Source organism: Cyclospora cayetanensis, unplaced genomic scaffold (genome assembly GCF_002999335.1).
Source record: "Cyclospora cayetanensis isolate NF1_C8 unplaced genomic scaffold, CcayRef3 CcayRef3_contig_71, whole genome shotgun sequence".
In the NCBI taxonomy this organism is placed as follows: Eukaryota; Apicomplexa; class Conoidasida; order Eucoccidiorida; family Eimeriidae; genus Cyclospora; species Cyclospora cayetanensis.
Genome location: NW_020312712.1, coordinates 97511 through 107710, shown reverse-complemented (window position 1 = coordinate 107710; position 10200 = coordinate 97511). Strand labels below are relative to the sequence as shown.

Genomic DNA, 10200 nt, shown 5'->3' with positions numbered 1-10200 from the left:
ACAAGGGCTAAGCGTCCAGAGAACTGCGTGGAACTATGCCACACGAAATTTTTCGCTTGTGTGAGACATAGAGGAATAGGCTGCAGCTTTCTCTCCGACGTCTAAAGCAAGTGTGAGGGGAGAAACCAATGCTTTAACGATAGAGCTTAGGAGAAAAAAAAGTGTGGACAAGCAGCAAGTAAAGAGCGATGAGCTTGCTTGCATTTTATGCTGGTGGGTGAGCCCGCACCACTCCACCCCTTGAGGGCAGGATGCGCCAGTCCATGTACATCAAGCCCTTGCGGAGAGCTTTCTTGCTGGCCGCCGGCGAAGGAAGCAGAATCCAAGGCCACTGAACCTCGAACGGTCCCCATTCGCCAAAACTTTTTCTTCTTGAAAGCCTCGCTGGGTGATGTCGGCGCCCTTTCTTGGTTGTAAATCTGAGGTCCTCCGCCTTGCAGTGCCATGGGCATTTCAGCGTTTACAGGCGCATTCGCTGGGGGAAACGCACACAGGACTAAGCAAAAGACAACTGCAGCCTATGAGCTATACCGTGGCTCCCCACTCGGCGTTAAGTCTGACGAGAACTTGCGATTCCAATGTCACGCTCTAATGTGCCTGCAAGAGGGGCCGCGATCAGCTCGCAGGGTACTTGAGGTCCCCTTAGAGGAGGGTCACTAATTAACAAAACAGGTCGTCTCCAGAATTCAGGTAAGGGATGCCTTCTTGTCGTGAGAACCTTGGATATGTGATCTCAAGCACATGAAGACACATGAAAATGCGATGGTCTTTCGCCAAAGCGTCTTTCGCGCACTCCCGTTCAAGGCAAGCTCGGAATGGACGCTTCAGCTACCAAAAAAGGCCTAAGGGGCCTCAATGCTCTATGTGAGCACTTGAGCAACCACATGATTGGTCTATGGTTTGTACTAAAGACGGTGCCCTTACAGCCGGATCCCCTCAGAAGTCTTGCGGTCCGCGTGCTGTGAGCATTACAGAGGTTAGCGGCACCAGGAGGTCCTTTAGGGACTGCGTCTAACGAACTATGTCTCTAATCAAAACTGCTCTATTGCTCCAAGGCGAACCGGCAGGCACGATCGTATTCCTCAAAGTCCACAGGGAAGTGACGCCAACAACAAGACAATCCTGAAACTGGCTGGCACCTTCACTCTGTAGCGCTGAGGCGCCGCTACGCTCCACCCAACTCTGCCATGCCACAAGTAAAACATGACGTACTTATTAACATGCAATCATGTTGTATCGCGGCATACATGCACATGCAAACACATAAAGGCACATAGACATACATGCTTACACATTTACACACGTGCACACATCCACGCTCGTACACGTACACGAGGACGTACACGCTGCCCCAAAAAGCATGAAAAGTGCAGCACGTCAGAGTCAAAGTAGGACCTATCAGATAGCCGCAGCGTCTACAGTCCGCCGCTCTACCAACTGAGAGTTAGTGCCGGCTATTTTCCTGGTGGTTACCGGTACACGCCTCTTTACCCTGCTCATGGAGTAAGATATGCCAACCAACCATCAGAAAAGAGCGTCAAATCCTAGGCAGCATACAAAAACGCTATGTTGTGTTAACATGCTACCACTACAGGGAGCTTGTTCCCGAGTTCTGCTCCTCTAAATGACTTACGAGAGTGAGGAGGAATTCATGATAAGCTAGAACTGCTCTCTCAGAATGTGTCGTGTGCGTTTGAACAACCATGAAAGCGGGTGTGGAATCTAGTAATATTTGTTCCTCGTGCATCCGGGTTTACGCACGGCTAAAAGGCAACCTAGATCAAGGGCTGATGGTGTAGGGGTATCACGTTTGCTTTGCATGCAAAAGGTCCGGGGTTCAATTCCCCGTCAGTCCAAGTCTTTTGCTTTATGTGTTGGCTTCTTCCGGGATTTTTTCTCTGCTACCTTTTAAATATAAAGCATCATCAGGCTCACACTATATTGATATTTTGACTGTTTACCCGCAGTATGTTGGGCCCGATCGTCGTGGCAAGCGGGCGGAGTGCGGGTAGCTGCAAGTTCGAGCATAAGTGCCATGACAAGGGGGGGTTCTCCGTACGAAATATAATGGTGCCTCTTTAAACACACACGTCTCGCTGCGCGTTTCCTCGGAAGAAGGCACAGAAGGAGAGGAAGGCAGAACCCAAAACACACAGCCGTCAGGTTCTCTGGGGCCTACCGAGAAATTCCGTGTGCCGGGATCTGTGAAACAGTCGACTCCAGAGCCAGAAACGCCTTTGCATCAACTGAACAGCCATCCTTTTGTCAAATGTATCTGGCGAAGGCGCTCGCTTTGCCCCCCAACGCACACTCGATCCTCAGGAACGGCCAGGGTGCCCTGGGAGGGGGGCCCCTTACTATCAAGGCTTTCTGTGGGTAGCAGCCTTCGTAGAAGGCGTCCTTGAGCCTTTTTAAGGCTTTTGTTTTTGATCCCGGAGCGTTTTTTCCCTTTTGTTTATCTACTTGAGCAGCGTTCTGCAAGTCTGAGAGGTGTAGCAGGAAAGCAGGCTTCCACGGAGGCTCACGCACGACGTTTTTCGGGGTAGCCTTGAAAGGCGAATAAATATTCGCCAGTGGACGCTGCAGCACCAGGAGGATCTTAGGCGTCCTCGCCTCTACGGGGAGCTGCAAAGACCAAGACTCCTGAAGGAAGGAGAAGACGCCTGCTTCTTGATTGAGACTTCTAGCCGTGGCGAGCTAATACTCTCAGCCTTGTGCCCCTGCCGCATCTAGTGCGAGATTTGGCTTGCGCTTCAAAAGCCCTCTCTCGGGGTGCTGCGCGCTGCGCAGAAGTGATGGGCCGCCGCGATCGATGTAGAAAGCCATCAGCGCGTGCTGCCTGCGAGGCAGGAAAGCCTGCCCAGACAGAAGTTTCTGGCCATGTTTGAGCTGCTTTCGCAAACGCTGCAGTTCTTGGGAAAGGCGCTTCCGCGTAGGAGCTTTGCCGCGAGAAGAAGGGGTGCTCCAACACCTGCAAGGGGGCAAGGCTCCGAGGATGGGGCCAGTGCCTCATGGAGTCGGTGGCTGACGACGACTTCCCGCCTGCCCTCCCTTGATAGTGCATGCAAGCGTCTTCAGCCCCTGCTGGCGTATTCGCGTGCTGGCTCTGCTGCGACATGGCTTCATTATTCTGCCTGCCTGCCTGCAAAGTCTGCGAGGACGTTTGGACAGGCAGCAGCACAAGCTGCAACAGAGGGTGCTGCGACTCCCGCCAGCACCTCGACCACCACGCCATCCATCTCAGGGGCCTCCCTTGGCTCCCTTAACGTCGTTAGAAATGCAGGGGAAGGCGATATCCTGCGTGGGCTGAAGGTGCGCCTCACAAAGGCGTTGGTGCAGCTGGGGCCAGTAGTACAGTGTTTAGCGGTTGGGATGCTCAAGAACGGGCACTTGACGAGCGATTTCCACTAGACAAAGCGCATCTCCCGTGTAGCAGCATTCTGGCAGCTTGAAGCTTTCCTCCCCATGACCACCTTTGCCCTATCTTGCGGAAGTGCTGAGCTCGCGATTTCCGCCTTTCTTGCTTGCTTCGCCTGCTTGCTGTTGCCGCATCGCACCTTTTCTTCGCATTTGCGTGGTATACTCGTGTGCGCCGTGCTTGCCTTTAGGCCGCGCAGACGGCACTTGAGTGCCTCTGTCTTGTCGATATTCCTCAGTGCCTCGTTCAGCGCGTTCCCAATCTCCTCAGCTCCTGCCTTATGGGGTGTCTGCGCAGGTGGGAGCCCTCACGTGGACAGGGGAAGGCCGCATTCGGTTGCTGTTGCAGCGATGGAGCTTTGAGGATACCGCCTTTTTTCAGCGTCTGCTTCCTGGACAGACCGTCACACTCCGTGTGGAGGGCATACATTCCAAGAAGGGCAAGTGCACGGTGACGCTTCTTGGAACGGAAAGCCCTGGTGCGTGGTGTGTCACCTCAGTTGTAGGCAGGTATCCCTGCGTGCTATCTCGGTGCCTTCTGTGTTCAATTTACAGGCGTGATCTCGTTTCCCAGCCTCTTCTGCGCAGTGGCGCACATTAGCTCCCGATTAATAGGCGTCTTTTCTCTGGAAAAAAATTCCCCCTGTGTCTCTCTCTCTATGTCTTCGCTTCGTGCATGCACTGCTGAAAAACTCTTGCCACACGCAGTGCGTCGACGCTGCTGATGCCGCGCTACTGCTGTCGCACGCGTGTGGCATGGGTCCTCAGCCCCTGGACAGCGGCCGCCTCCCTGCGCTCACTTCCATGAGGGGTGCAGTGGCTGCCAGTTCCTGCATCTCAATCCACCGTACCAGTGGAAGGCGAAGCAGCAGCTTGTAGCCCACCTGCTGCACGAGCTGCTTACTGCGCAAAGGCAACAGGCCCAAGTGGATGGCATCCCGTGTAGAGAGCCGGATGTTGAGCCACTCGTCCGCGCACGCAGCGACACGCAGTGAGTCTTCTGCCTCTTCCCCTTAAGCTCCAGTATTGTAGCTTTTACCTTAGCGCCAACAGCCGCAGACTACTCGCCGCTGCCACAACAACTGCACGCCCTTGCTGCTGCCTAGAGACCTCGCGCGCTGGACACTTGGCCGCCCCTAGGCATTGCAGGTAGCATTCCTCAACGACAGGCTGCTCCGTCCGTTCCCTGATGCACTCGCGGAAATTGTGCTGCTCTGGACTGTCTCCTTCAGATTTTCTGCGAAGGCGGACTTGCTGGTACAGCACATGCACGGGAAGGCATGCATAGGCCTGCCACCGCTTGACGGGAGCAGCACGCTTGTCAGCATCGAGCGGTGCCTTCGACTCGCTGCGCCCCGTAAGCACCGCTTCCCGCGCCTCTGCACACATCCTACATGCAAAAACGCCTCTCGTACGCTGACACGACGAGCTGGACTGCCTAGGCAATTTGGGTGGAATGCCGCCGTTGTGGACGCTGTGCAGTGCAAGAGGTGTACAACCACCTGCGGGCAACCCTGCTGCCGTTGTTGGAGAGTGGAAAGCTGCGAGTCCTCGACTCAAGAAGCTACGCGGGAACGCTCAGTGGCGTGACGCTCAAACTGGCGGGTGCGAAAGGTGCCTATCGGGGGGCTGTGAATCCTTTCTGCTTTCCTGGATGCCTTGCAGTGTGCTGAGTGGCGGTGTACAGGAGGCGCGCTTGACGGCCTTGCAAAAGAGTGCTGCGGGGGCCCTACAGCCTCCTGTGTTTGCAATTGGCAGCCCGCACAGTGTACATGCGCGTCGCACAGCCATTCCCTGAGGCAGTTATCGCTGGCGGGCTGGGTACGTTCCGTAGCGTCGGAGACTTGCTTGAGAAGTGTGGCCTTCAACCGGTGCGTTTCTGTGTCTTTTTAATGACTGGCTGCAAGCAGAGGGAGCCGGAGCATCCGACAGAGAAGTGCTGCTGCGGTTCAAGGGACACTTGGAGGACAGCACTCGGCCGGTTTTGGAGGAGCTCGCTGTGGCACTCTCGTCGCTGTATCCTGCCTTAAAGGCCGTTACCTTCCAAGATGTTCGCAGGTTCGTCTAACGGAGGGCGCTGCAACTCTTGGTGCAACTGCTGCTGCAAGGGCTGCAGCAACTGCTGCTGCAACTGCTGCTGCGCCTGCTGCTTCTCGGGAGGTTCGGCTTCCATAAGTGCACCTCTCAAACACGCGAGCACTATGCGCTCCCTGGAGTGCTGGTGTCTCTATGGTGCGGCGACCACAACTACAGGCCTCACCTTCCGGACCAAGTGCTCTACGGAAAGGACTTCGTGCTGATGACTCTTGAGGGGTGCCGCTACAGAACTACAGGCAAGGCAGGCCAGTGCACTACAGCTTTCGCTCGTTCCCTTTCCCACGTCTACCGTATCCCTCCAGCTCCAGTACGCTCGGTGGTCAGTCTGCCAGAGGCTGAGCGCAACACTCGATGCAGTGCTTGAGCATCCCGTCAGGACGGACTCGCGAAAGCTTTGCAGGGCGATGGGATTTAATGCACGAGGTGTCGGCAGCGGTGGCAGAAGCAGCAAGAGGTGGTAGAAGGCGCCTATGGACGGCATTCGAATCTGGTGGCATCTTCGCTGTCCTGCTCGCTCCTCGCTTCGAGAAGGTACGCTCTCCGTTGCTCCCTCTACACGAAATGGCAGAATGCCATGAGCTGCGGAGCTAGCGGGAGGGGCGAGGGGGGCCCCGACAAACACAGAAATACGTTCAAACAGAAAGACAGACAGACACACACATATATATATGTATAGATTCATAAACATACATACATACATATACACATATGCTTACACATACACACATGCTGAAACATACACTCATGCTGAAACATACACTGATATACTTACACTCACATACGTACACTCACATACTTACATTCGCATACCCTCACATACATACACACTCATGGAATCAAAAGAGCAACCTCTTTAGGGTGCATCATTGCACCTCAAGAGGCAGTGATGCACCCTAGATAGACTCGCACGGCGATTTACGCAGAAAAATCTGCCGGCACAGAGAACTGGTATTTGAAGGGTTGCACATGCGCACGCATCGAAGCGCGTGATGCCCTTTTCCTCAAAAGCGGACCAGCAGGCATGCAGCTGAAGTTGCATCAGGATTGCACGCAGACAATTCTACTGAGGAGGGGGCGATGCGCAAGGCTGAGCGATGCAGTGGTGTACGGCTAAAATACAGGCTAGGAGAGAGTTTTCGTGCCTGACGGCTAGTGTATGTATGTTGTTTGTGGCGCAGGTGATCGCGTTTGCCGCAGGCGCCCTTGATGCTGAAGAGGCGAGAAAAAACTACGTGCTGAACGGCTTGCAGGTGTCGGACGTGGTGGAGTGTAAAGACAGCAGGTGGGGAGCTCACATCAAAAGCAATGAACGCGGCATTGCTGCGAACACAAAAGCGCAGGGCAGTCGACGTGTTCTGGGGAGGCTGTGTGGCTTTCATGTGGTGGCGGCGTACAGGAGTGTTGCAGCCGCTTTTGCCGAGCACTTGGGCATTCAAGGACACTGTGAAATGCCGAGAGGAGAAGCGCAGAGGGTAGGCAGCAGCACAAGACTCAGCTCACTATGCCGCAGCGCCGTTTTTCGGAAGAGGCTTGGAGACCGCCTGCTCGCTCGCATGCATTCATTCGTGCTGTTCGCTGCCTTGGCGTGTCTGATTTTGCTGCGGGCGCTGCCACAGTTGCAGGAGCAAGCAAGCGGTGTAGGGACACCAGCTGAGCTGCATTGCGCAGACGAAGAGGCTACGGGCATCCAAGGCTCAGATCGGACGGTCTTTGGTGATGCTACTGAGAAATGGAGGCAGCGACAACCAGAGGCAGCGGCTGCAGCAGGCCGAGATTCTGCTGCCTGCCCCTCGACCGTCAGGAAGACTGGTAAGAAGGTGATCCCCCCTAGGGCGTGCGCTCGGCGGGCTTCTCGGAGCGAGCATTCTCGGAGAGTGCGTGTAAAGCTGCTCATCCCCTTCCCCTCCCACTCCTATGTGTGTGTGTGTGTGCAGCCGATGCTGCGGCTGAGGCTACTGCACGCCCTGATATTCTTCTATTAGCGCCGTCCAGGGGAGGCTTGCCCAAGGCGAGTATTTTTGATGTCGAGTCCAAGCGACCCTTCTCGGCGCGCCCCACGCATTCTTCTTTCCATCTTGAGGCTTGACAATGTTTTGTGCTCATGAGGTCCAGCAGTAGCCCATTGCTTGCTTGCTGCAGGAGACGCGACGCTGGCTCAAGGAGGGAGCAGTTGCTTACCTTGTGTATGTCTCGCATGAGCAACCAGCCTTTGCAAGGGATGCAAAGGTTCTTCTCGCCTGTGGGTACGACTGCGCTGCGGTCGTTGTACGTGTCTACCGTCCAGCAAGACAGCATCGATTCGCCTCTGTGTGCCTCGGATTTGTTACGGAAGGAAAGACAGAGAAGCAGAAATCACGCAGCGCTTCGGCTCCTGCTCTTTCGGTGTCCTGCGCAGATACGAGTTGGAGTACTTCCGCGCGTTTGACGTCTCTCCCCACAGAACGGAGGTCTTGAGTGTTTCTTCATTTAGTAGGAAGGTTGGGTCGCACTCTAAATTGTGACCGGTCCATAGAGAAAACTAGAAAGCGGATGCCGCAGCTCTGTGGCAACCTTTTGCCACGCCCTCCCCACGCGGCTATATTTCTGTTACGCGAGTCTCTTTAGCGTCCCAGGGTCCTTCCGGCCTATCAGGGAAACTTTTTGATCTACTAGATGGTAGGCAGTTCCCCGAGCTGGACAGAACATTGGAAGATTCGGTAGCAACAGCGCGGAATATGTATATGGCACTAAGACTAAGAAGGAAAAGTTACGTAGTAGGGGCTGTAGAGTGCTCTACGGGATATTTCGCGGCTGTCTCATGATGGTGGACGCGTGAGAGATCAGGCAGAACTTTGTAGGCCTCAAATGTGACGTCGGCCTTTGCGAAGGACTGCCGTTGAATAAAAACCCAGGGCACTCTCCTCACGTTCTTTGTTTTTGCCGCACTTTTAAAACTCGACTTCTCCCCCATTCAGCGGGGTACTGCTAGGGAATCTACAATAGGTGCATGTGGCTGAAGTCTTAGGTGTTGAGGCTTAGCTGCAAATTACAGGACGCAGTGACTTGGGCTCTGTGAACTCTTCCAGGAGAGCGTTTGTACTCTACCGGAAGCTCCGAACTTTTGTAATTCGACTTGCAATGTGTCACAAGAGGGTCCTCCGTCAGCTCCTAAGCAAAAGCCATCCTCGAATGCAGGGATTTCTCTAGGACGTTTGTGCGCTTCTTGAAGCCATTTGAGGTCTTTCAGGTCCCACTTCACTTGCCTCTGGTTCCGAGTCATTGTTTTCCGAAGTGTAGTGCTTTGTCTCATCAAAGATGCGCATTAGTTAGTTCAAATTATTGCATGGAAGACTAAGGGTTAGGGGGCAAGCCTTGCGAGTTTGCACAGGAGTGTGGCTGAGTTTGCTGCGCCAGGCCAGGTCACCTCGTCGCCACCTGCAGCCGCTGGAGAGCTAGCTACAGGGCAAGAGGACAGCTTGCCAAACCCTATCTAAACAGCAAAGGCAACTGGGAACCGTGGGAGACGCCTTCGCACTGACTGACACTGCGTTGTGTCCGTGGCTGTAGAGCAACTCATGTGGCCGAGGCAGGACAGAGGGATTGCAACTCAGCAGCAATCAGCGAAGAGGACAATGCAGAACTTCTGCCTGTCACAACCGCGGTGCTGGTAGAGCCCGGAATATCCCTCGTACCGTCTTGATAATCCTTGGAAAAACACGCCGTAAACACCACGAAAAATGTTGGGAGGGCCTTTTGTCTGTTCTGTGTGCTCTCTAGCAGCTGAACAAGGTACTTTTCACGCTGCGCAAGCGATACGAGATGCTCCAAAAAGTAACAAAGAGGAAACAAAATGCCTTTGCCTAGTCCAATGCCAACGTATTACTGCCTTGCAACGGTCTGCCGCAAACTCGGGAGCAACGTGCTCCCCGCCTTCTATTATTCGTGTGTTTCCGCTGATTCCCTTCTCTGGATGCAGCTCGCTGCTTTTGCCTCCGTCTCCGCCTACGTGCTCTGCACAGAGCGCTTGCCGATTCTCGTCCTGGCATCTTTGCTGAGAAAGCCGCTTTCTGCCCTCATCCGTATTACCGCCCCTGCTAGTTCTACTAACCCTCTGTTGAGAAAGCCGCTTTCTGCCCTCATCCGTATTACCACCCCTGCTAGTTCTACTAACCCTCTGTTGAGAAAGCCGCTTTCTGCCCTCATCCGTATTACCACCCCTGCTAGTTCTACTAACCCTCTGTTGAGAAAGCCGCTTTCTGCCCTCATCCGTATTACCACCCCTGCTAGTTCTACTAACCCTCTGTTTCCTATGGACTTTAGGTAGGGCCCCAAGAGGAAGAACCCCGCAGACCCGGTGGGGGAGGTACCCCGTACTCGCTCACGGCAACTCACAAATGCTCTTGCCACAAATCTGAGGAAGGGTCCCTTTCCGTGGGCCTATAAAGATGCATAGATATACCCTCTTCCAAAATCTCCCTTGTTAAGCCTTGATTTTAATGGTGCACACGCTCGCTGTTGGGTTTGAAGACTTTCAGGCCTATGTGCTTGGACTATCTCCTTGCGTCCTGCAGAACAAGGAAGCACATTTCCTTGCCCACAACAACGGAGGTCCTAACAGCTCGTTAAGTCCAGTTGCACTGCATACAATGCAATTTGACGTTAGTCACGTAATTGGCAGTACAAGTTTGGTGCAGTGACCTCTCTCCC

At 54.3% G+C, this 10200-nt stretch overlaps 1 protein-coding gene and 1 non-coding gene across 2 annotated transcripts; both read left to right on the top strand.

The window, feature by feature from the left end:
• Nucleotides 1-895: 895 nt before the first annotated feature.
• On the top strand, nucleotides 896-8315 carry LOC34617949. Its single transcript, XM_026335533.1, has 16 exons — nucleotides 896-976; nucleotides 2472-2542; nucleotides 2952-3312; nucleotides 3716-3896; nucleotides 4186-4408; nucleotides 4650-4774; nucleotides 4900-5022; nucleotides 5328-5475; nucleotides 5671-5750; nucleotides 5891-6045; nucleotides 6693-6986; nucleotides 7137-7323; nucleotides 7449-7522; nucleotides 7654-7757; nucleotides 7910-7991; nucleotides 8037-8315. The coding sequence occupies exons 1-16, from the start codon at nucleotides 896-898 to the stop codon at nucleotides 8313-8315; spliced, it is 2568 nt and encodes an 855-aa protein (XP_026191318.1).
• On the top strand, nucleotides 1785-1856 carry Trnaa-ugc. Its single transcript has one exon. It is a non-coding gene; the product is annotated as a tRNA-Ala (tRNA).
• Nucleotides 8316-10200: the final 1885 nt, after the last annotated feature.

Coding starts and splice junctions, on each gene's coding strand:
- LOC34617949 (XM_026335533.1), top strand. CDS start 896: ATGGTTTGTACTAAAGACGGTGCCCTTACAGCCGGATCCCCTCAGAAG. Junction 5,751..5,890: donor GTGCCGCTACAGAACTACAG/GCAAGGCAGGCC, acceptor GCATCCCGTCAG/GACGGACTCGCGAAAGCTTT. Junction 7,523..7,653: donor CCAGGGGAGGCTTGCCCAAG/GCGAGTATTTTT, acceptor TGCTTGCTGCAG/GAGACGCGACGCTGGCTCAA.